We start from the raw sequence: 25744 nt of genomic DNA on the forward strand, positions 1-25744 counted from the left end.
AACAAATGGATTTTAAAACAAAATGTTGGACTAATTAGGTGTAGGAGATAGTATCTGTGGTCCATTATATTCAAGGAATGGTCACTTTCAGGTCAGCATTTTTTCTTGTATATATTTGCCAATTACACAACTGATACTCCAGAAGAAAGAAACCAGGAGAGAGAAATCAGGTTTGAGCTGATCAAGCTCATATAAAATAGAGGCTCTGTATTTTATCTGAACTCAATGGCACAGTCACTTCTTAGAATAGTCACTTTAAAAAAAAAACAGAGTATGGAAAATGAAGCTTTACCTAGCAAACAGTAAGAGATAACTTCCTGTGCAAGCACAAATGTAAATCTATTTATCAAAGTCATGCAGTAATGCAGCTTTGTTTCTACTGCAGAGACTGAAGCCAAGAAACAGACAGAAAGCAAACTATAGCCAAGCCCACTACTCAACCAAATTTCTCATATTACCATTGGCAAGTCAGACAATTAAAATCTCCATATGTAACACAGGCTACATGAAAGAAAGCAGAACCAAAACCAAAAAAGTGAAAATTCAAGCGGTCTGATCCCTCTTGTGGTCGTGCACCACAATATAAATTTATTATATCTCCACATCGTGCTAGGCAGTTTCCTTTGGAAAAAAGGCTTATGCAATCAGGCTGCTACTCAGCTCCTCCCCTCAATATCCATTACCTTGTGTCAACTAAGCCAGGCAGCGGGGTAGAGGCCTCAATGTCATGTTATTCCTCTAACAACCTGCATGATCTATGGCCCAGGCATTACACGTTTTTCTTAATACACAATTAAAGTGCATGGCCTGCCAGGCACCAGGATGAGGGCTTGTTCTTTCCAGTCTGTTAGGATCCCACCTCTTCCAGCCTTTTGGATAGGCAACACTCAGCTAACACATTCAGGCAATGCCAGTTTATCCTCAGACCTTGTTTATTCTGCCCTGCTCAAATCCTGCTTCGACACGTTTACTGTTTTTCTCCCCCTCTCCAGTTTTCTTTGGCATGCACAGTCAGCATTAAATAACTGACCTTCTCAAAACCACCATGAGGTAGCATTATCCCCACTTTACCAGATAAGGAAATTAAGCCACTATAATTAATGCTTGAAGCATGCCCAAATTTCACATTCCTGATTTGAGAGCGATTAGCATTAGCGCTCTAAAGGATTTCCTCTGCTCAAAGCCCGGCTCCCAGGGAGGGCAGGAGCAGTTGCCCAGAGCCTGCACTGCCACAGGGGCATCCCATGGCACAGCAGAGCCCCTACAAAATGCTGCACTCCAGAAACTTGGCCAGCTCCACCCCAGGGATCTGTAAAACACTCCAGCACCCGGGTGCTGCTCCAGCCCAGCGAGGGAACACAGATCTGAGTGCCTCCTGCACCTTTCCTCTTCTCCTGGCCAAGACTTTTGTACCCAGGCTTGGCTCATTTCCATTTAGACACCTACAGCCCCCACACCACAATGCTCAAGCACACACACACTCACTGTCCTCACCTCTGACTGCCACAGCCATGGCTTCCCCATGCCTTCATCCTCCAAGAACTTCACATCTTCCTACGCACTTCCTGAGCTTCAGTTTCCCCCAGTTTTCCAAGATTGTCCCAAATCCTTCCCTAGCCCAGCCATCACTCCTTCTCTAACTTCTCATGTAGTCATGTCCCTTTCCCTAAGCAAGCCTCCCTTGTGATCCCTGCAGCTTCCTCTATGCCATACAGTCAGACTGGAACTCAGCCACTCCAGCATTTCAGTTTCCCCAGAGCCCAAGGTGTTTCCCAGTCACACCTTCCCTGCAGAACAGAAGGCTCCCTTCCAAAATCTGTCAGCTGGCAGCAAAGGTTTCCCCACAGACCCCATGCAATCTGGGCTCCCTAACTTCACCCCAAGAAACAAATCTCCAAGGGGCTGTTCCACTCACCCATCACTGAGATCCTGCCCATGTGAAGGCAGCTAATTCTGCACACACCTCCTGTATTACCTTCCCCCCAAAACCAGGCAGACAGAATAGAAATCAAGGGTGTGTTTGACAAAATTTTGTTGCAAGAGTAGAAACTAAAAAGTTCCAAGAAATGCAGCACTTCTAGACCAAGCTCAACAAATACCTCTGCAGCTCCTGAACTCCTCCAAGCCTGCTCAGCTGATGATGCTCAGCACATCCCCATCACCCTGGCATTGCCCTCAGTCCTGTTAACCTCCCTCTCTCCCTTTACACAGCACAACCATACCATAAAATTAAAGATAACTTTTCATTTTTTTTCCCTAAAACAAGGGATCTTGGGGATTTAAAGGCAGCCTCCCATTTGTAGTTCACAGCACATCAGTCACAAGCTTATCAAACTACACAATTGCCACTGCCAGTCTTTGCTGACGCCGTGCAGGGTGTGGAAGGATGATTTTTTCAGCCTTTTAAAGCCCACAGACACTACCCCCAGAACAATCTGGACTCTTCTGTTTACACAAGGCTATTCATGTACTCACAGTAAAGATTACCTAGCCACTAGTTACACCTACAGATTGTTCAACTCCTAATCCCCACAAAGATAGCTTTTTTTTTTTTTTTTTTTTACAGATAAACACATGACACCCTGCAAGTAAGACAAGTTAAACATTTGTCTGCCTGTACTTGTCTGGGATCAGAGATCTTCCTCCTTCACCCTGGCTCTGAGGGCAGCTCTTGCAATGCACCTAATCCCAGTGCCAGACTTTCCTGCCCAGTTAGACCCAACACTTCCCATTCTGGCTCAGCAGTCTGAGGGTGTCGACACTGGCCAAGCCACTCCCTTGCCTTTTGCTGTCTAGGAACATCAGTCCTCCTTTGCCACCCTGGCAGAGACTGACAGTGTGGCCACACTTCTTGGAACTAATAAAAAACTGAAGAGCACAACATTCTTGGGAACTTTCACCTCAACACTCCTTCTTAAGAGGAAACCAACAAAATACATTTCTTCTCACTCTGTTACATCACAATTTTTCCTAACTCTCAGCAGAGCCATTTATCTTCTCTAAAATCTTAAAGAAGTTGTCATGCTCATGTTAAACCCAGGATTCTGCAAATGCTTAGACATAATCTAACCTTAGTGCCAGCCATTGAGGCAAGACTGTGTGGGCACAGCAAAAATCATTACGTCATGTTCCCCAATTTGAAGCCAAAATATTTATCAGACAGATGACTTCCTCATTGTTCCTTTGTGACAGAGACATCTTCTTCTCACTGATCTGAGCTTACCTACATTCCACACAGAAAAACCTGCAAGAATTTCCTTATGTATTCTCTCCCCACACATTATAGTCAAAAAAGAACAACTTAATATTATTTTCAGAGCATCAAAAAATCTTTTTAGCTATGACAAAGTTTAATTTTGTCATATATAGCAGCAGCTCCTGCTAAGATCTCTTCTCAGATCTGGTCTCATCAAAATTAATTCTTGCAAAATATTTTTTAAAAAAGAGGAACCAGGTAAATGTCTTTACAAAATTCAGATCACTGTTAGGACTACTATTTGTGATTTTTATTGCAGCCAGAGTGGTCTGTGAGGAAACATCCACTGTTCCCTGCATATCACCAAACCAAGAGAGGGAACCAGCAACATGAAACTGAAGTGTCCCCATGCAAGCTCAGCTGTGCCTGTGCCACAGCTTGTTGCTGTCAGGGAATTTTTTTCCTTATTTCCTCACCAGACATGAACAGTGGAGTATTCAATTCAACTTCCAAAACGTTGACCTGGATTTTCTTCAAACTTCACCTTCAGCTGTCCAGCAGGGGAGGAACAACCAACCAAAGCTCCAAACAAAGAGCATGCACATAAATGTAACTTCTGGGCATTTGCATCAGGGCACTTCTGGACCTGCCCTGCTGTGAATTTACAGTTACCAAGACACATGTGCTTTCTAAAATGACTCAGGAATCTATTTGTTTCATTTCATAAATATTAAACCTATGCATATGGCTTATTAACATCTGACAGCTAATGCAACCACACAGAAGCAAGCTCATTGTCCTTTTTCCTCACAAACCCACAGAATTATTGGCTTCAATTAAAATGAAGTAGATGCAATTAAAAGAAAGAAAAAAGAAAAACCTGCCTAATATGAAATTGTTTAAACAGCTCTTGTCTTTGCCTTCTTTTTGAGAAACACCTGTTCTCAGCACAGAGATTTACCAGACCTGTGTGAGACCCTGACCATATTCACCCTCGCAGGGTGAGCATTCACCCAAACCAGAAGGGGCCAAGCATGGTGGAACAAACTCCTCAAGCTGGGCACCCAAACACACTTCCAGGACCACAGAAGCACAGAATGGTTTGGGTTGGAAGGGACCTTAAAGATCATCTCATTCCAATCCCCTGCCACGGGCAGAGACACCTCCCACGAGAACAGACTGCCCAGAGCTCCAGCCAGTCTGTTCCTGAACACTGCCAGGGATGGGGCAGCCACAGCTTCTCCTGCCAACCCATCCCAAAGCTTAACCACACTCACAATAAAGATTTTTCTTTCCCTAATAACTAATCTAAACCTGCTCTCTTTTGGTGTGAAGCCATTCCCCCTGTCCTGTCACTGCATGCTCCTGTAAAGTCTCTAATCCAGGCTGCAGATTCAAACAGACTGAATTTCCAGAATCAAGGAAAAAGACTTTACTTTTCCATTTACTGACTGGAGAGACAGGATATAAACAACAGCTTTCCTTTTGCCAAGGTCACAAGGAGCAGAACCATAACTTAAATTTCCAAAAAGTACTTACAGGGAATGAAGAGTAGAGCTCTGTGAGCTTTGCTAAGCAGACAAGAAGTATTACCAAGCAGGCATGGCATTGATAGCTCAACAGAGAAAAGAGAAGATTTTCTAAATATGCCAGTTTTAAAACAAAAGAATTAAACGGAGGCATTAACACCACTTCATCAGAAGTATCAAGACCATGACTCAGAGCCAAATGTAAAAGCAAATATCCACTGTCAAAACTGGATGGCAGAAGGAAATAACCTCTTGGGTATTTCAGCAATGATTTAATCACCTCCCATGACTAACTTGTAGAGACTTTGGAAGCCTAATGGGATGAAACTGGATCCAAAGAGCATCTAATCCCAATTAATAAAACCAGGAAAAACTCCAAAAAGACAAAGAAGAAAGATGACCTAGATTTTTATTCCCTAAGAAGTCAGGAAAAAGCTTTCTTTCAGAGGGAATACATCCCACTTAACATAAAAAAAAAATTGCTTCTTTCTCTGAGGAAGCAGACAGGCTTTGATTGTGCAATTACTTCAATCAAACATCAGTTAAAGTCTCATAGCAGATCTGACAAAGTGAGTAAAAACCTCCCTGATGTGTCTCCCAAGTCACACAGAAGAAACTAAGAGAATTCTTTCAGAGGTGGAAATTACTGGGAATGAAATACATTTACACAGCTTTCATTACTTATCTCCCCAAAGCAAAGCAGGCATGTTCAGGACCACACCAAGTTCCTGTTCTGGTTGAGATTTTCAACTGCATGTAGTCCCAATCTGCTTTAATCTGCCAAGATTATTCATGCTTTTCATACAGGCAAGGATTTACCATCCAGGAATCCAAACTGAGGTGTGATATGGTAATAACAACAAAAAACCAAGCCTCAGAGACAAAACAGAACACTTGCTCTTCCAGATAAGCCAATTTTAAAGCATGCAGCTTCACAAAATGGTTAAAAAAGCCAAATTAACATTGTGTCACAGGAAGGTCCTTCCTTCCACCTTATTCCTACCTCATTTGTAGACACAGATTCCTACAGATGACCTTGCACCACCTCTGATGTCTGACTAACTATTCACAAGCCACTTCAACTTGTTAGTTCTGTACAAACAGCATTAACTGACCAAAAAAGCTCATTTTCTGTCAGATCAGCAAACCAGATCAGCTCCTGCAAGGGTCTGCTAAGTACCAAAGCCTGCTGGCTCTTTTCCTTGTGCCTGCTGCTGTTCACAAATCTTGAATCCACACTCCATGGCTGAACCAGCACACTCACACTTGCTTGTGCTCCAAAGCCCACACACCACTTTTTTTGGCCTGAAAATCATATATATTACAGCCAACCTTTATGTTTACAAATGACAGCCCTGAATCATTGTCCTTGTATATCTTGCATTCAAGGTATTTTCTTTAGAAAAAAAAAGCTTGCCAAATCAAATTCAAATGCATATTTAACCCCCCCTAATTCCCACATGCTCAAATTAAAAGTTACAGGTCTGACAGATCTTCACTGCCTACCTCTAGTTTAGACTTCTCCACTCAAACTCACTTGGCTGAAATACAGTTTTATGTTATTTTCCACAGTCTCCAGGGCTTTCCCCCATCCTAGAAGAAAGGCATTTTCTTGAACCACACTGCAGAGAAGAATGCAGCAGGAAGCCAAGCCATCCTTTCACTTGGAAGGGGTTGAAACAAGAAGATTCCAAACTGTTTTCCAACAAGTCCAGCCCCACGCACTGGCATGAGCCCCCATTCCCCTGAATTCACCAGGGATGTTCCTACTTCTACCTCCCAGGCAATGTGACAGCCACAAAACTCCAAAAGCTTCTACCATTAAAATAAATACACAAATAATGAAAGCTCTGTTTCTTCACATTGCAGCTGTTAACACCTCAATTAGAGCTCTCCAAGGATGCACTTCCCCCCTAATGAATCCCTGGAAACACCTAACAGGGTGCAGGGCAGATTAGAGAATCCCCACAACACAACTTGGTGAATTTATGTCTCCCCTGAGCAACACAAAGCTGGGCCTAGAGACAGTCAGCTTTTCTACACTGTCTTCATTTTGAAGTCTTATTAACAAATTAAATGAGAAATAAATACATCTCCCTCTGGAAACAGGAGAAAAAAAACCCCTATATTTTATTAAGAAGCCCAGACACCTTTCCAGAAGTCTCTTCAAGACAGGAAAGAGACCAGAAAAGCTTAGAATGAAGCAAATTCATCCACTACCATCTAAGATTGTGGCAGTACACCAACAAACCCAAACCCACCAAACTGGCAGCAGCTGAAATGGAGCTTCCCAGCTTTCTGTGGAGGCTGCTCTGGTCCCTGAGCCCTTGTCTCCCAGAGATACCAGGCTTGGAAAAGACACTTTGTCAAGACAGCACAACAGCTGGCATGACACTGGGGAAGAAAAGGAAGGTTCTTTGCTTTTGCTGGTCTGCAGCACCCACATTTCCTCTCTCTACAAGCCAGGGTGGCTCCCAGGTAGCTGGAGCACCAGGACTGACTCCTAAGGAAGAGCTTTTCACACCAGTTTCCTTCCTGCTCCCTATAAAAGGCAGTGGGATAACAAAGGTTAACCAGCAGTCCCAACTAACTACCTTTTTTACCTAACATTTTTGTGTCTCCTTCTTGGAGACCATATGGTCCAAGTTTACAGGCAAGAATAAATCTCTGTACCCACTCCTGTTTGCAGTAACAACCTTAACGTTCTTTTAATGCAGGTTTGGGTGGATACATTTCCCCTCCTCTTTATGTAAGTAAATCAGTGGGATGTGCTTAACCTGCCTCCTAAAACTCAACACAGGCCATGAAATCCAAGCAGGCAGAGTAAAAGATAATTCGTGGTCTCAAGTGAAGCCAGGTGGATTACAACTCCATTGGCAAGCATGCACCCAGCATCTGCATGCTTAGAAAAGACTCTAGGAATTGTCTGAAAAACCAAAAATTGTCATGCATGCACAACAGATTGTGAATATAATTCTTGAGTGAACTTCTAAAAGAAAGCAAAGCCATGAGTGCACCTTAGAAACTAATGCATTACAGGACTTTAATCAAGCATTGCTCCATAATTAGACACACTTTTCCCTGCACAAAAGTTTTTTTTAAAGCCAAGTATCTGATGCCTTGAACCTCTGTTATACTTAAGAAAATAAACTTTAAAAGACATTCATTATTCTTGAACTAAGCATTTCCTTACTAAGTCCCATCCTAGAACAACTTTTAACTGCTAATTTATCATCCTCCCTCCCAGTGACAGGGAAGATTAATAGTGGAAAAGGCTTATTTAACACTACTCTGATGCCAAAAACACATGGTGTTACACTTTTGGTGATATTGGTCAAGAAGCAATAACCAAGGAAAACAAACTACTAAGAAATAACACCCCCAAGAAACCCACCCCCTCAATTGTAAGCCTTGCCATGGTTCTATTGGAATAAACTGCAGTGGAATCCCAACCTGAAAGTTGTTTATAAAAGACCAAATGTCTGATTTCATCTTCTTGCAGCCACCTGCCTATCCCTTATCTCCACTGCTGTGCTTATCAGCACTCTGATCTGCCAGGAGCACATTCCAGAGCCCCAGTGCCCTTGGGAGAACTGCCCATGCCAAAGGTGCAGCCCTGGGAGATTTCTAACATGGGCTCAAGCAAAGGATGAGGGAGGAGAAATGCTACCTGCATGTGCTGCCAAAATCCAGACCCAATCTGATGGCAGGGTCAAGGTCACAGTAAGAAAAGAGATGGGAAGCCAGCACAGGGATTTTCACATCCACCTCAGATGAGATTTAAATGAATGAAGTGAGGAAGAGGAGAAGAATGAACAGCCAAACCTCCAAAGCAAAGGATTCCATAGCAAGAAGAACCTTCACTGTAACCATCTGTCAAAACAAGAAAGAAAAAGCAGGACATCTGTTGCCCAACAAGTTCTCAGATATTGTGAGGTGCTTTTTTTATATAAGAGGTGGGGGAAATAAACCATGATAAGAAGAATGGCTCTTCTAATTTCATTCTAATCAGAGGGCAAGAACCACCTAAGAACATGAAAGTGGAAACAACCTGGTTGACAGAAGGCATAAAAAGACAACTCTCACAGTTCTTCAGAAGGGAAAACAGTCACAAAATGAATAAAATGAACACCTGATAAAACCACAAGCTTTCTGAAACCCAGATGAAACAAAGATCTGAAGCTTGCTGACAAATCATCTCAGCCAAGTAAAGGCTCTTCAATATTTTAAAATTCAAGGTATTTTGCACAAGTGCAAATCACATCACTGGAGGTCACTTCATTAAGTTAACAGCACAGTTGACAGAATAGGAAAGGTCAGGGCTTTAGGAAAGAAACTACCAGGAGGCAGCACTGAAGGTAAAATGAAAATATTCCTTCAGAATGCCTGCAATGCAAGAAAGCACAGCTGAAGCAGGAGCGCATTAACCCGCACTTCAATGAGAGGGAAAATCTCTACCAGATGATGCCAAAGCACTTGGGGCATTTTCTGCATCAATCTCCACTCAGTAAGATGGATTAGCTGGCTAATGTAACTCATAGCACAGCAGAAGGAGCAGGAGCCCAGGCTAGAACTGGGAAATGCATTACAGCAACTGCTCCAAAGCTCCCGAGCCAGCAAAGCCACGGCTCTGAATTTTCCATGCAGATTTCTCGGCACACTTCAAACAAAAAGCACCACAAAGGAAAGGCAATGTGCTTCTGCAGACAGCTTAATGAGCCTCCATAAACCCATGGACCTGTAGTCCATAAACCTGGGCACTATATCCAGGGGTTACAGCATTAGGAGTGCTTCAAGGTTTCAGATCTGGTAGATGTAATATTTACCTTTCGAAAACTGACAAAAGAAGTTTTGGAGCATCTCTGCTCTCTGCATTAAGCTCCAACAACCTAAAGAAGGACTAAAGCACCTGCCTCTAAAGAGCAGGAAAGAAGTACACAGGAAAACACAGACCAGAGTCAAGCTTACCATCAGATCCTGGGAAGATGCCAAAATAATCTGAGAAAAAAAAACCCTATCTCCTGCATATGTCAGATAACAGAACAGACGAGATTCAAAACACAGCTCCTTAGGAACAAATCATATCAAAGGAATATAATTCCCTCCAATGACACAGTAACAATATAGGTAGTGAAACAGCAACTACAGGCAATATAGTTTTGGTTTAACTGGACTTTTGACACTATTAAACTGACAGCCATACAATCTAAACAAAAGCAGAACATACTGAAATATTCAGAGGTGATTAGAAACCCACACCCAGAGATAAGCTATCATTATTTCAGTCTGAGAGAAAATTGGTAGCAAGCCTATTCACATGGCTTTAATCTTTTCACATTCTCCACTGTTACAGAAAGTAACCAGGGGAAGAGGGTTTTTAGCAATGAATTTACTGCAGGCAACTTCATATTTTGCTCTGCCTCACTTGGATTTCTTATGGTGACAAGCAACAATTTCCAGTATCTCCCAGACATTCTACACATCAGAAAACATCAGGATGTTAATCTCAGAGAATAATCTCAGGCAGTTTTCAAAAACTTGGATGGAGAGTCTCAGAATCCCCAGTCACTTGAAGCAAATAAAAGTCACCTGAAGTAACAAATTGTTTAACAGAGCAAAAAGGTAATAATAATCACCTGTACAACATAACAAGGAAAGCAAGCTTGAATTCTGTTCTGCCCACAATGTGCTGAATGGTAAAGTGCTAAAGAATCTGGGGCTTATGTTCAACATAAATCAAACATATCACTGCAAAAAAACTAAATACATCAAGAGTCATCATCCTGCCTGGATGAAACGCAGGCAGGAAAAGAATGAAAAAGAACACAAAATAATTTTGACTCTGGCTGTTATATTAATGACTCAGATGGAACACCATGTCCAGCTTCAATAAAATGCAAACCAAGTGGAAAAGGCCTAAAGAAACCCCAGTGAGAATAACCCCCAAGTGTAACCAAAAAGAAAACAAAAAAGACATTAAAAATCACTGAAGAGAGGAGACTGAAGCGATGGGATTTCTTCAGAGTGAAAAACACCAAAGAGAAAGCCCTCAAAGTATTGCAGACACTCCTACAAAAGAGAAGTAATAAAGAGTTCACAAGTGTATAAAATTCATGGTAGAGTTCTTAAATGCTTCAATCATAGCAAACAAATTTAGATTGGAAATTAGGAGTAGCATTTTCAATGTTAACAACTGCAAAATATCAAAATAGGCTGACTAAGGATAAATCTCCATCAGAAACTTATGTTAGCTCATTAAACACTCCTTCCTTGTGACTGAAATGTGGTGAATTTATGAGAACAAGTCAGTTACCTCCTTTCATTCACATCTGAGTTTCCAGCTTCTGGATGAGTTACTATGGAAATTCATTAACCATTACTAAGAAACAACTTCCAGCATGAAGGCTTTGTAACACTGTGTGGAAACAGTAATAGATACACAGCCCTGAGGGAGCTCTTGGAAGGAAAACACAGAGGAAAAGTGGCACACTTGAACCACATTGAGATGGAGAGTCCTTAATTACAACAATAACAAACCCAGAGCTCCTACTCTGCCACAGAGATGCAAACACCAAGAGCTGGGCTGCAGAAACAAGCAGCAATACAAGAACATCAACCCCAAACACGGTGTCAGCAACTGCACCCAGTAAAGTAGAAAGCACCATTAATTGTCTCAAGCCAAACTCAGCTCCAAAAAAAGCCCAAAACAAGAGAAGCAAAGCAGGAGAGCAAACTGAGACATGCTGTCCTCTGCTGGAAGTGGCTCTGGAGGAGCCTGGAAGCACATCGGGACCACTCTGATCATTCCTCTGATCTTCGGTCAATGCAAGATCGAGGCGTCGCTTTAAACCCGCACGGCTTTGCCTGAACGGCGCTGCTGCCTCTTGAACTCCAGCACTGCTGCCACCAAAGGGACACTCCCGAGGCCACCTCTCCCACACCACCACACCTCCATGGCAGGAGGAGAGAACAGGAGCAGGGAACAGAATGAAAAGTAACACTTTTTTCCTAAGACAACAAGATAAATCCCTTTTTGTAATTGACTTCCTTCATTCTGTTCACTTACTGCAATGTACCAAGGCAAGCAAAAGCTCTCAGGCTGCATCTCTTCAATGTAATTCACACGTGGTTTAAAAACATACACATCACAGGAAAGATGACAAGCCAAAAATAAAAAATATAGAAAGGGCTGCTACTGCAGTACTGGCCTTGTATGGTGTACATCCAGAAAGAATTTTGAGTACAGCCTTTCAAACTTCCACACTAACTAAGGATGGTCTCCAGATCCAAAAGTGAATGAGTTCAACCTATTTGTGACTTAAATCATCAAGAGCATCTGTGACTAAAATCAGCAACAGCCAGTGATGGGTACTATCTAAGGGCTGAGTTTTAGGAGAAAAGGGAAAAAAGTAATGACTGGTCTTGGGGGGAAAAAAAAAGAAAAAGAAAAAAACACGAATGAGTTAAGACTACCATCAGCACAGATTCGCAAGAGGATTTTCCAACATTTAAACCAGCACCAAAGCTTCAGCAAAGCACTCTTCATTCAGCAGAATTAACACATCAAAATAATACAACAAAAAAGCTTTTCCTTTACTACTCGAGCACAGTTTTAAACAAGAAATGTTTAACTCTGTGGGAAATGTATTTTCCCCTGAGTTCCCCGCTTCTCACGCCGAAGCCTGGCAGCGCTGCGGGACAGGAGGTGTCCCGAGCTCACGCCGCGTCCCGCGGGTTCCTCCCGGGAATTTCACCGCACAGAAGGCACCGAGGGCAGTCAGACCCACACCGGAGCCAGCCCGGGCTGACACGGACCCTTCGCGGGAGGAAAGGCAGCCTGACCGGCCCGGAGCTGCCTCGCAAGCGCCGCTCGGGTCTGGCGGAGCCGATGCCGCCCCCACCCCCGGGCCAGCCGGGGGAGCGACCCCTTCCTTCCCCCAGGCCCCGCCGCTCCGCAGAGCAGCCGGGGCTCCGCACCGCGCCCGCTCCCCCCGGGGCCCGGCGCCACTCACAGCGTGTGCCCGCAGACGTTCACCATCAGCTTCAGGGAGGGGTTGCGGTATTTGGTGGTCTTGCACCGCGGGCAGCCCAAGTCGTCCATGGCCTCCTCCTCCCGCTCCCCTCCCTCCTCCCGCCGCGCCTTCCGCCTTCCGGTGCCGCCGCCAAACGGCCCCGCCGCCGCCCAGCGCCGCCCCGCGCGTTCCGTGCGCGCCCCGGCCCCGGCCCCGACACCGCCCGCCCGAGCGGGAAGGAGCCCGGGCAGCAGCGCCGGGGCTGTCCGGGGGCTGTCCGGGCCCCAGAGCTCCGGGTGTAACAGCGGGAGACGGGGCACACCTGCCCATGACTAACCAAGAGGAACAACAGAATCAATCACTTCGGGAAAGACCAGCGTGTCAACCGGACCATGGCACTAAGTGCCACGTCCAGTCTATCCTTAAATGCCTCCAGGGATGGCAACTCCACCGCCCCCCTGGACAGCCCATTCCATGTTCAATCACTCTTTCTGCGGAGAAATTCCTCCTAGTGTCCAACCGGAACCTCAAGATTCTGTCCTCTCGTCGCTAGCCCAGCGGCAGAGCCCGACCCCCACCTGGCTACTCCTCCTTTCGGGGAGTCGCAGACAGCGATAAAGCCACCCCCGAGCCCCTTTTCTCCAGGCGAAACACCCCCAGCTCCCTCAAGCGCTCCCCATAGCACTAGTGCTCCAGACCCTTCCCAGCTCCGCTACCCTTCTCTGGACTAGCTCCAGCACTTCAATGACTTTCTTGAAGTGAGGGGCCCAGAAGCGGATACAGTAAAACTCCCTCACCCCCAGTAACGACAGCAGACAGCACCGGGAGCGTTTTAACCCTTTCCCTTCCAGGGAAAGCCGCAGGTGACGGAGCCGCCGCTCCCCGGGGGCTCCAGGTGGGGATGGGAAGGGGGGGGGAGCGGAGAGAGGAGCGCGGCCGCTTGATTGACGGTTGCCATGGAGACGCTGTAGCCCCGCCCTCCCGGCGCGGCGCAGCCAATGGACGGGCGCGGCCGGGGCAGAGGTGGGCGGGGCCACATAGTCTTGCGGCGGGTGCGGGAGTCGCGGCGGGGGGAGCGGCGGAGCGCGGCCGGGATACAGCAGCGATCCCGGATGGTCACCGCGGGGCCGGGGGAAACCTGATCGGCTAGAGCAGGAGGAGGAGAGAGATAGGAAGGGGGGAGAGGAGGAGAAGGGAGCGTGGTGGGGGGGGGGAGGGAGGAAGGGGAAAAAAAAAGAGCACACAAGAAAAAAAAAGAAAAGAAAAAAAAAAAAGGAAAACAAACCGAAACATGTCTTCAGCCTCCCCCGCCACGGACGACATCGTGATCGCGGTAGAGATCAAGGAGGAAAATGTGATGGAAATGCTCTCCGAAGCCCCCGACGGGCCCGCGCCGCCGCCCCCTCCCGCCGCTGCCCAGTTCCCCATGGAGCATGCAGGCTCCGCTGCCGCCGGCGAGGAGGGAGCCGCGGAACAGGTACTGCTCCATACGGAACTCCTGGCCAGGAATCACCACGCTGCCTCCTCTCCCTCCTCTTCATCTTCTTCTTCCTCCTCCTCCTCCTCGCAGACCCCCTTGGCTTTCTCCCCGGACCACGTCGCCTGCGTGTGCGAGGCGCTGCAGCAAGGTGGGAACCTGGACCGCCTGGCCAGGTTCCTGTGGTCTTTGCCCCCGAGCGATCTGCTACGTGGCAACGAGAGCCTGATGAAAGCCCGGGCGCTGGTGGCTTTTCACCAGGGCATCTACGCCGAGCTCTACAGCATCCTGGAGAGCCACAACTTCGACTCCTCCAACCACCCGCTGCTGCAGGAGCTCTGGTACAAAGCTCGCTACACCGAGGCGGAGCGAGCCCGGGGCAGACCCTTGGGGGCGGTGGACAAGTACAGGTTGCGGAGGAAATACCCCCTGCCCAGGACCATCTGGGACGGCGAGGAGACGGTCTACTGCTTCAAGGAGAAGTCCCGCAACGCGCTGAAGGAGCTCTACAAGCAGAACCGATACCCCTCGCCCGCCGAGAAGCGCAACCTGGCCAAGATCACCGGGCTGTCCCTCACCCAGGTCAGCAACTGGTTCAAGAACCGCAGGCAGCGGGACCGCAACCCTTCCGAGACCCAGTCCAAAAGGTGAGGGAAAACTTTTCCTCCCCGCCCCCTCTCCCGCCTGCTTTCCCTCTCCCGGCTCTTTCTTCCCTTGCAAACATGGCGCTTACCTTCGGTGCGCCTCGTCCTCCCCTCCTTCCTCCTCCCCGCTCCCTCGTTCCCAACACACCCACCCGGCCCGGGCGTGCGAGGCGGCGCGGGGAAACTTCCCGGACCCGCCGCCCCGCGCTCCCGGGGGAGCTCCCGGCACGGGGGAGCCGCTCCCGGCACGGCGGAGCCGCGGAGCGGACTCCCGGGAGGGGACGGGACGGGGGTGTTCGTTCCCCCCGCTCCTTGTTTTTATTCAATTGTCGCGCCTGACAGAGTTAATCATTGACGGCCGCAGGACGCGCGGGGTCCCGGCGCTCCCTCTGTTTTGAAACCTGACTCGGGAGCGGGCCGGGCTCGGGTTTCAGCGGGGGAGCGGGGCCGGTTCCCGGAGCTCCCGGGAGCGGCCCCGGCCCCGCTCCGCCCGCGGCTCGGGCTCGGCTCCCCCCGCCCCGCGGCGGGGGCGCGGGCAGGTGGAGGTGACCTCCCCGCTCCCGCCTTCCTCCGGGAAGGGACGGGAAAGGGGGGAGAAAGCGCGGGGAGGAGGGGGGAGGAAGGGAGCGGGGAGAGAAGGAGGGAAAGCGGCCGGCGGAGGGGGCCCCAAGGCATTTCTCAACCAAGGGCGCGATTGTGCCGCCGCGGCCCCTCTCCGCGGGACACATCAAAGGGCGAGGGGGGAGGGAGGGGAGAGCGACCGAAAAATGCAGCCGAGGGCGGACCAGTCAGCGAAAAAACCCGGCGCAGCCCCGGGCGGAGGCACAAAGGCCGCCCCCCATCTCTCCGTCCCTCCCCCCGGCACGGCCGGAGGTGCCTCCGCCGGCACCGGGGCAGCGCGGGCCGGGGTCTCCCCCTTCCCCCGGGCCCGGGGCGCCAGGCTGAGCCCGGAGGGTCCGGCGGCGCTCCCCGGCCCTGCCTCACCTCCCAGCGCTTTGCCAAATGGCCGCGGCCGGTCTTACACGTGTGGGCACCCCGGCCCAGGCAGCCCCCTTCGGTCGCCGGGGTGGAGGAATTTATTTGCAACTCCATAACCCAGTCTGTAAAGTTGCTCCTTTGACGAGTGTTTGGTTTGATGTGTTCTATTCTAAGAAACCTCCTTCCCTTGGCTTAAATATTCGTTTAAAGTGCTTCGTAAAGACAAAACACAGAAAAAAATTTGTTCGTGGAAACTCTCACATACTTGTATTAAAGCAAGAAGTCCCCCCTGGTGCAGAGATCCTGCTACGCCGTGGTAATGCAATGTCATCTCTCCATCTTTTCCCGTAGCGAGTCAGATGGCAACCCTAGCACAGAAGATGAATCCAGTAAGGGGCGGGAGGATTTATCTCCCCATCCACTCTCCAGCTCATCCGACGGCGTTACCAGCCTCAGCCTTCCCGGCCACATGGAGCCTGTCTACATGCAGCAGCTTGGAAACACTAAAATAGCCTTGAGCTCGTCCGGTGTCTTGTTGAATGGGAACCTCATGCCTGCCAGTACCTCTCCTGTCTTCCTCAATGGTAGCTCGTTTCTTCAGGGACCCAACAGTGTCATACTCAATGGACTCAGCGTGGGCACTTCGCAGACTGTTACCTTAAATTCACCCAAAACTGCGGCGAGCGTCGTGAGCAACGGGGTGTCCATCACTGACATACTGTCCTCATCGTCCTCAGAAGATGTTAAAGACTTCAAACTCCTTCAGGCCTCGGTCCCCAATGCCACAGCAGCCTTCAGCCCTAGCAACATCCCAGTCACTTTCCCAGGATTGATACCGAGCTCAGAGGTGAAAAGGGAAGGCGTAGAAACTGCTGCTTCCCAGGATGGAGGCTCCGTAGTTACTTTTACTGCTCCTGTCCAAATAAACCAGTATGGCATTGTCCAGATCCCCAATTCAGGAACAAATGGCCAGCTGCTGAACGGAAGCATTGGGTTTTCTTCTCTGCAGCTGCCTCCAGTTTCTGTGGCAGCTTCACAAGGTAAAAGCTTTGCCTCTTGCAGTAAGAGGTACGAGAAAAAGTTGGAATCAGGCACATTTAGCATTTTAGAAGCTGTGGTCCTTTTCTTCCAAGGTATCAACATAGTATTTGAGCCATGACCACGCACAGAGTATCAAATAATACTGTTTGCCTTCCTTTATAGTGGGTTATGCTCCTGGGCAGACTCTTAGATGAAGCTGAGCTCCTCTGTTAAGAGCATGGAAGGAGGTCTGGTAATTTACACCCCTTTCATCTCGTGCTGTTCACAGAAGTCTGTGATAGGAGTCTTCACAAATATCTGTAAATTTTACATGTTTCAGTAATTCAAAATATTACCCGTTTGCCACTGAATTCTTTTAATGAGAAGGTTCATAAAAATGAAAATTATGGCAGCTGGAAATTGTTACCCTTGTTGTTCTTGTGGTGGTTGTTTTGATTTTTTGTTTTCTTAACAAAAGCATTTCACAAAAATACATTTTGAATTATTGTAGACACAACAAGACCGAGCAGTTGCTTGTACATTTTCTGTTCCATAATTAAGAAAGATTAAACTTGAGGGAAACAATAGAAGTAAGCACTAGCTTGTAGATATAAAATGTGAGGCTCTTTGGATAAAACTGCCCTCAGTCCAAGGGAAATATGTCATCACAGGTTCATGTGCCAAGTGTGCAGGCTCCTCCCCAAGTTTGCTTTAGAGTTGGTCTTAGCATACCATAGTCTGAATCTTGCAGCTGGCCAGGAAGAATCCCAGGGAGCACAAACCTTGTCCTGGATCCCTTTTTTGAAGCAGATCAGTTAAAAAGCACTGTTGAACGTCTTTGGTACTCATTGGCCACTTTATTTATTTGATTATGAAAATCATTAAACTGGAATGATTCTGGTTTCAGGAGCTGTGAATACTATAATGAAAGTCAAATTGTGCTCATGTGCTTCTTTGAATTTAATGTGTATAGGGAGTGAACTGTTCTTGCTGAAACACAGGGAGAAACACTGAAGCTGTGCAACCACATTTCAAATGGGTGCACAATTATCACAATTATAAGGCCCTAAAATGTGGCACTCAGAGGCACTGGAAGTTATTGGCACATAGTTTAAGCAAGATTAAAGAGAGAAGACATTTAGTTTGAATGCCACCTTTAATTACTAAAGCCACTTAATCCACATGCTCCAAGGCATAAACTAACAGCCTGCAAAGGTGAGAAAGAAAGTTCTGTCCTGTTAAGTATTGTAGAACTATTGTATTTGAAAGTCCTAAGATTCATAATGAGCTCTTCTCTGACCATTTTTCCCATGGCTAAAAGTACTGATTGCCCACTGGAGAGTGATCCACCATATCTTTGGTGCAGAGAAAAGTTCTGGTTGTCTTGGATGGATAGCTGGCTGCCTAGTCCAAGTGAAGCATGCTGCAGGCTATTTCAAGTAAGCCAGTAAATAATACTGACAGGTAACTTCAAGTTACCTGGCTTTGTTATTCTAGTTTACCCATATGCATAACATCTTCCAAAAAAATCATAAAATCATAATTGATTAACTGAAATTAATAGGGAACTAAAATATTCCCCATGTGAGAAATTCATCTTCAGTGCTGTTCTAAAATATTCAGCTGTGTCCAACTGTAATCTCTTATAATTAAACTGCTTTTGAGAAAGAGAGGTGTTCCAAGTGCGACTCAGTCCCAAGAGCCAGTATTTCTTATTTTAGGAATTACCATAATGACAAGTGACATGGCAAGTCCAGTGAAAACAACTTCAGGTCATCTCTGGCCACCTCTCCTTGCTTTGGCTCACTACAACATCACACGAGCAGTGCCATGGCTCTCAGCAAGGGCAGGCAGTGCCGGGTGACTTTTCACAGCATGGTGGATGTGGTAGGATTAGGATTTTAGAAAAACACAAAAAAGCAAGGTGAAAGGGAATAGAGCTGAGTGCTTGAGGATTATTACCTAGTTAGACCAATAGAAATTACCGGTTTTTCGTGTTTTCTGTGAGGGTTGGCTCGGGCAGGTTCTCCCCAGCAGCAGTGGATTTCATGTGACGTGTCTCCAGTTCCCACACACAAGCTGTAGTCTGTCACTGAACTATCTTTAATGGCTTTTCATGCTTCTATTCTTAGATGGAAATTGAGTGGTGGCAACTAGTGAAGGCCAAAGCACATTCATTTTAGTCACATGGCTGGGGACTGTTTGCTCCTTAATGAGAGTCTGAAAGATACCTAATCGAATATAGCAGAAATTTCTTTTTTTTTTTTAACTTTCTAGAAGCAACTTCTATTAACAGCATTGATTTCTTTACACCAAGTTTTTTCTCACCTGCTACAAAAATTGCTTTGCAGTGTTACATGAAATATTAGTGTATGTGTATACTGCAAAGGTAAAAAAGACCAGGACTGCATAACCCTCTGCCAGCTGTAATTTCTGTGTTCTTTTCTTTTGCTTCTTTTTCCCTAGGTAATGTTTCAGCAAACCCCAGCACATCTGATGGAGGAACTTTTACGACTGAATCTTCAACAGTGCAGCAAGGAAAGGTTTTCTTCAGCCCCCTCACTCCGAGTGCAGTGGTTTATACAGTTCCCAACTCGGGCCAGGCTGTAGGATCTGTCAAGCAAGAAGGACTGGAAAGAAGCCTGGTGTTTTCTCAGTTGATGCCAGTCAGTCAGAACACACAACTGAACGTCAACATGTCTTCTGAAAATATATCCAGTGCAGGGCTCCAGTCCCTGGCCTCCTCCTTAGTGAATGTAACGCCCTCACACAATTTTTCCCTCACTCCACCAACTCTTTTAAATGCTGCAGAACTGAGCTCTGGTATCTCGGAGAGCCAGGCCATGTCTTCACCCGTGACCAGTACCTCTACAGTGATATCTATCAGCAACACTAACTATGCAACCCTCCAGAACTGTCCCCTCATCACCAGTCAGGATCTGTTGTCCATTTCCACAGCACAGCCCGTGCTTGGAGAAATAGTTTCAACCAGTGGAGACCGTGTCAGCCACCCCCCTGCACAAGTGCACCAGGATTTTGGCAGAGAGCACAGGTTGGTTCTGCAAGCTGTACCTGATGTCAAAGAGAATTTCTTGCCTAATTCTGAGAGTAAGTCAACTGGCAATTTAATGATGCTGGATTCCAAATCTAAGTATGTTATGAGCAACATGGTTGACACGGTATGTGAAGAACTGGAAACGGACAAAAAGGAACTTGCCAAACTGCAGACAGTTCAGATGGATGAAGTTATGCAAGACTTGTAGCTTCTTTCTTTTCTTGCTTTCTGTTTTAATAGATAAGTCTCCTGTTGAGGCCCTAACAAACACCTGGTGGGGTGTTTGTGGGGTTTTTTTTTTGTTTGGTGGTTTTTTTTTTCATTTTAAGAAACCAGAAGAACATTTAAGTGGTCTGAATCAATGTACAGAGGAATCTCCAGCAATGGAATTAGGTTGCCACACTTGGTTTGCATGCAGTATTCTCTTTTAAACAGGTTAAAGGAGAAAGGAAATGGCCAGGGCAAGTACTGAGGAATGGGTACAGGTTTGGCTACCAGATACTACCCTGAAAATTTAACTAGACTCTCCATAGTACAACATACTCTTAACAGTAAGTATACACTCCTAGCTTCAGATGGAAAAAAAAAATCTCACTCCAAAATGGTAGAAACAATGCAGACTTTTTATTTTCTGTTTACTTCCAGTCCATGGGCATTGAGAGATTTCTTAGGAACTCTAGACGATACCTCTCTGGCTACTTTTATGTTGTTTGAGGTTAAGAAACAAAACAAAATCATAATATTGTTACTGGTATGTTTGCTTATTTTCCAGCAGACTTGCATTTAAACCAAAAGTCTCACATCAATCATGTACAGGTTTCTAAATGCTACAGCTAGCATTTTGTCAGTGCACCAGAAAAGGCATCATTTGAAACTCTAATTATGCAATTCAGAAGCTTTCTATCCAGTATGAATGTAAATATTGTTTCAGTTCTTATAAAGGAGACTTTTTTTTTTAATTAGTACAATGGATTTTATTTATGGTTTATGTTCCCTTTCACTTTAGACACAATGCATTGAAAAGGAAAACATTTTCTGGCTGTTTAATTTATTTTATTGTTTGAGCAGGAAGTAAGCGTAGTTATTTCTGACAAGGTTTTACTTTTTTGTAGGTTTTTTCAAGCAATAGACTGTAAAAGTAAAATGTTAATCACACTGAAACTAGAAAATTAATTCCCAGTCTCACAAACCCAGGAGGTCACTGTTTCTACCCCCTCTGTCTTTGTGTTCAGGGCTTTTTTTTTTTGTTTGTTTGTTTTGTTAGTAATTTGTGATTTAGTTGAACCCTTTTGTGTATTTTTTACAGAATTCCACGTGCCTTTCTTCCTAGTGGCCTTATCTTTGTTACTAAAGCACAGTGGCAGGAGGAATAAAAACACTGATTTGCAAATATCCGTCCTCAGGGCCAAATCCTGATGCCTTACTTCTGCAAGTGGACCCCTCTGACTTGGGTGCCCCTGCTTGCACGAGTAAGAAGAGGTTTGAGAGTCTTCTGGACATGGTGGGTGACATTTCCTGGCAGTGCAGAGAGCCAAGGACGGGTCCTTCTGCCCCACATCAGCAGGACAGGAGGGGTCCACGGAGGGTGCCAAGGGGAAGCTCTTGGCTCTGTGAGATGAGCAGGAAAGGTTGGATGGGCAGGCCAAGGAAGGGAGCCCTGTGTTCATAAATTGGCCAAACTGCCCATGTGGGACAGCTTCAGCTGCTGGTGGAGCAAGGCCCCCATGCAGGAGTGCAGTTGAGTGTGTATTTATGAATATCCTCCAGGAGAAGCAGCCTGGGGGCTGTGGTGGGAACTGCAGCAGCCTGGCTGGGGATGGGTGTCCACACCTTTCTCCCTGGAGCAGGTGGAACAGATCTTAAACTTTCCTCCTATTTTTGTAGCATGGAAAAGCACATCCTTATAGCTTTAAAATAATAATGAGAATTCAGATGTACAAAAGTGACATGCTGTTAATCCCGGTGGGTTTGGTTTTGTTGTATTTTATCCTGATGTGAATATATACAGTAACTAAAGCATGTGCTCATCCTCATCAGGGGCCTCCTCCAAAGCCTTTGGAAGGCTATTGGAAATGTTTTCAGAAGCTTCTGTGGGCTCTGAAGCAGGCTCAGGACAGAACAAGATCACTTGTAAAGGACAAAAACAAATGGAAAGGAAAGATAAGTGAGGTTGCATATCCCAGTGTGTTTGTCTTGGTTTTAGCTGGTTCCATGGAAAGCTTTTGGGGAATGAAGGTTTTTCTGTGCACCATGAGCACAGCTGCATTCTCGTTGTGGTTTTGCACTATATTGCCTATTTTGCAAGTTTTTCTGTGGAACCTTGAGGCTGAGCTCTGTCAGTGAGTGCTGGAGCCCGTGCTGTGAGCCAGGGCTGCAGGGAAAAGGGCAGGAAAAGGGAAGGAGGAGTGTGCAAGGGGAGCACTTGCAGCTCTATGGAGTCACCGGCGCTCTGCAGGCAGGAGCAGCCCATCAGCAGTTGGCTGTCCCCATGTGCTCCCAGGCAAGCAGGGTGTCTGAGGCAAGTGCTTTAAAGCAGAGATTATCACAAGCAGGACATGGAGCTGTATGTTCCCCTGGCACAGCTTTCCCTGACGTTCCCAGAGCTCCGCGTGAGCAGGGAACCGGATAGTCCAGAGTTCTCCTAACCACTCTGCTTGTTTATCTGTTTGCTGGGCCCCAGCATGAGCAGTCTGTTTCCCACCTCTTCTTCACCCATGTAACTAAGATGGTGATGACAGTAGCTGTATATGCTTTGCATGAAATCATTCAGCCATTTGGAAAATTAGAAATAACCCATATCGCTGTCATTTTAATGGAGAACGTGTACTTGGCTCTGGAGGAGTCGATGGTGGATTAACATTTGGTCTGTGAAGCTCAGACTATATTTGGAGGCAAGCTAGGGAATATTTCAGAGCAGTTGTTGGTGTGATCATCTCTCATAATTGAAGAGACTGTGGTGTTACAACAGTACCTGTTACTTTATTTTTCATTTTTCTTTCTTTGCATTCGTTGTGTTACTGAGGCTCTGAGTTCCGTGGCTTTGCAGCACAGTTGATGTGAAAAACTGTGTATGTTGTTACAGTGGCACGTTTCTTGGAGTGTCTGGTACTTCTAATAGGAGACTTCCCACTCTTCAGTGAGAGGATGTACATAAAAGCAGTGTTTTGGGACAAAGTGAGATTAATCTATTCTAGTCTTCCAGATATCGAGTAACTTCCTATTATCTTTTACTCTTTCTTTCTTTCTCCCACTGAAAATAAGTGTCATTCCCTCCAGATAACATAGTTATAACCTCATGTTTTCTGCAGGTACATATGCACAATATAAAGACTCATTGCACGGTACAGTGTGTTTAAAATAGAAATTTAAATAAGTAGTTTTATTCCTTACAAGGGTAAGTTTTTATTTTGTGGCCCTCAGGCAGGCAGGCTCACTGCTCTCAATAGACAGTACTCAAAGCCCAAAAAAGTGTCCAGGGCCAGATCTTTGGCTGCTGTAAATAAGGCATTGCTCCACTGACTCCCAAACCAAGGATTTTTACATGGTGTTTAGGGGATTTGGATGCTGATCTCCCACACGTGGGAGAGCAGTGAGTATCCAAGCCCCACAGACAGCCCTTATTATCACATTCTGTTGTTTAAATGGAAGGTATGTCTACCTGGCATGCACATTCCTTCTCTTCCCTCCCTCTCTGTTGTGGATGAGAGTAAAGAATCATTTCAACCTCACATATGTTTGTAACTTCTAAGTCCACTGGAAATCTTACAGAAAACATTGCCAAATTCTACTGCTTTACTAGTCCCAGACTCAGCTTTGAAAAATATGCCTAAGGAAATTCTTACAAAGCATGATGTTAAAAACCCCTCTCTTCTTTTCTACTTTTGATTAAAGCTGCCTCTGTTTCACCCAGAGTTTTGCAGAAAACCAGAAACACAATGAATTGAATGCTCTGTGTGGACTCTTTGCAGCCTTATCCCTGTGGTCTTACCTGCAAGGACATTTCAGCAATATAAATCACAGACATCCATTGGCCAGGTCCTCAGCTGGGCTAAACTAGCACATTTCCATTGACTTTAATGTCCTTTTTTGCCAGCTGGGAAATATGGTCTATTCATTTCACTGGTGTTAGGTCAGGGATGGATTTGGCCCAGTACACAGTGGCAGCACAGACCAGAGCACAAGGCTGACACTTGGGTAGAACCAAACAGTCACAGTTTATCAAAGCATATACCTCTTCCCATTTACTGCTTTCCCCTACCTGTGGATTCAGGAAGACTCATTCAGAAAGTGGCTTCACCCAGAGGTGAGGCTGGAACTGTCATTACTGCTCTCAGTCTGAGACTGATGACAATAATGGACAGGTTCTGACTTCAAATCATGTAAAACCACCTCAGTAATGATTTTCAGTTAAACAAATCAGGGTGGAATTTGGCCCTGTGTGCACAGGAGCTTTTCATGTACATAGATTTCCACTGTCTGTGCACTTTCCTTAGCAAGGGCAGATGAACAAGAGGGTGCATCCCTCCAGTATCATGTGAGATATGTGTGCAGGGCTCTGGGGACATGAACTGCCCAGTGCTTGTGGTCAAGAAGAATGTCAAATCATCCAAAAGAATAGTAATTTTATAATTCTGAAAACAAAAATAATGGTATTTTTAAAAGCAAGGATGCCTGAAGTCTTCCTGTATCTCCTAGCAGTTATTATCTTGAAGGATATTTTATACCTTAGTTGTATGTTTCATATAATTTAAAACTTGCTTCTTAAATTTCTGAACTCAAGGAGGGGGTGAATCTTCTGGCTTTCAGGATTCTCATTCAGAGGATGTTTGTTCTTTTGCTGCATGTACTGTTTGTCCAGAACTAACCAGTTATTTCTCCTATATGGGTTTTATTGTGCCTTACAGCAAATATTAAATTTAAGCGGAATGTACGTGTTAGAGGAGGGAATAATCAAGAACTTTACTGCACTGTTAGGTGATGCTGCCCCAGAGTGTATCATCAAACATATCTGTGCTTAATTACCCAACCAAAGAGATCTAAAGTATGTATGTTTGTTGTACTGTAATAGGGGTTTGTGCCTGGACAATTAAGTGTTTTATTTGTATTCTGAGATGATGTGAACTTATTTTTCTAAACACTATACTGAATAAACTTTATATTTATACACATCTTGTGTAAATATTTCTGTTTGGATGTCATGTGAGGGCTTTGAATTTGGAAAAGCAGTCTGAAGTAGGAACTTGGCTTCTAATGACTCATCATGAAAGGTGATGGCAACTAGGAGTGCCTGTGCTTGCCAGAGGTTTGATCTGCACCCTATTTAAGCAAGAATGAGACTTTCTGTTGACTTGAGGGGGTTTTGTTGGAATTCTAAAATACTAAATTAAAAAACATAAATCTTAGACCTCATATTGAACCTATTTGTGTCTCAAACCGAATTTGTACTGTAATTAGTTAGATATTATTAAAGTCTACATCCACCTGCTAGTTAGGACTAGTCAGTATTTTCTTGTGGTTCCCATGACACTGGCATGCTTTCTGTGTCAGGGGCTTTTTTTGGGTAGGTGTACTCCTATTTGCTAAATTCCTGTTTGTTGAAATTTTTCTTTAAAACGTTTCATATAGTGTCAGACTTGGTTTTGGCAGCCTTTTGAGAACAGCTTGAAATGTTATGTTCCCCTGATATTAAAGGATTTAAACACATTACCATATTACTTCAGGTCTGCGTTCCAAGTGCCAGCATTGCCTGGTTACCAGTTTGATGCCAAAATGAACGACAATAAATCCAAACAGACTGATCTGTGCAGGTGAAATCGTTTCCCTCACTGAAGCT

The 25744-nt window shown here is 45.7% G+C and overlaps 2 protein-coding genes across 3 annotated transcripts in view; one reads left to right on the top strand and one right to left on the bottom strand.

Moving 5' to 3' along the window:
* Positions 1-12873, bottom strand: part of MNAT1 (MNAT1 component of CDK activating kinase) — a 119689-nt gene extending 106816 nt beyond the window's left edge. Inside the window, exon 1 of the mRNA XM_054634683.2 lies at positions 12738-12873. Within this exon, the coding sequence (XP_054490658.1) occupies positions 12738-12826 (89 nt within the window). The 5' untranslated portion in view covers positions 12827-12873. The remainder of the gene's footprint in view (positions 1-12737) is intronic.
* Positions 12874-13987: 1114 nt separating this feature from the next.
* Positions 13988-25071, top strand: SIX4 (SIX homeobox 4). Of its 2 annotated transcripts, XM_077180815.1 has the most exons (4): positions 13988-14214; positions 14308-14861; positions 16188-16876; positions 19323-25071. In XM_077180815.1, exons 1-4 carry the CDS (start codon positions 14029-14031, stop codon positions 20117-20119), a joined length of 2226 nt encoding a protein of 741 aa, XP_077036930.1. In that variant the 5' UTR covers positions 13988-14028; the 3' UTR covers positions 20120-25071. The 2 variants fall into 2 exon arrangements, with proteins under 2 accessions (XP_077036930.1, XP_054491228.1); XM_054635253.2 differs by having other exon boundaries at positions 13988-14861.
* The last annotated feature ends 673 nt before the right edge of the window (positions 25072-25744 follow it).

Source organism: Agelaius phoeniceus, chromosome 6 (genome assembly GCF_051311805.1).
Source record: "Agelaius phoeniceus isolate bAgePho1 chromosome 6, bAgePho1.hap1, whole genome shotgun sequence".
Lineage (NCBI taxonomy): Eukaryota > Metazoa > Chordata > Aves > Passeriformes > Icteridae > Agelaius > Agelaius phoeniceus.

Bases quoted from the DNA above. Each gene is read 5' to 3' on its own strand.
- SIX4 (XM_054635253.2), top strand. From the start codon at position 14,029: ATGTCTTCAGCCTCCCCCGCCACGGACGACATCGTGATCGCGGTAGAG. The intron at 14,862-16,187 runs GTGAGGGAAAAC...CTTTTCCCGTAG, and splicing joins TCCGAGACCCAGTCCAAAAG to CGAGTCAGATGGCAACCCTA. The intron at 16,877-19,322 runs GTAAAAGCTTTG...CTTTTTCCCTAG, and splicing joins TTCTGTGGCAGCTTCACAAG to GTAATGTTTCAGCAAACCCC.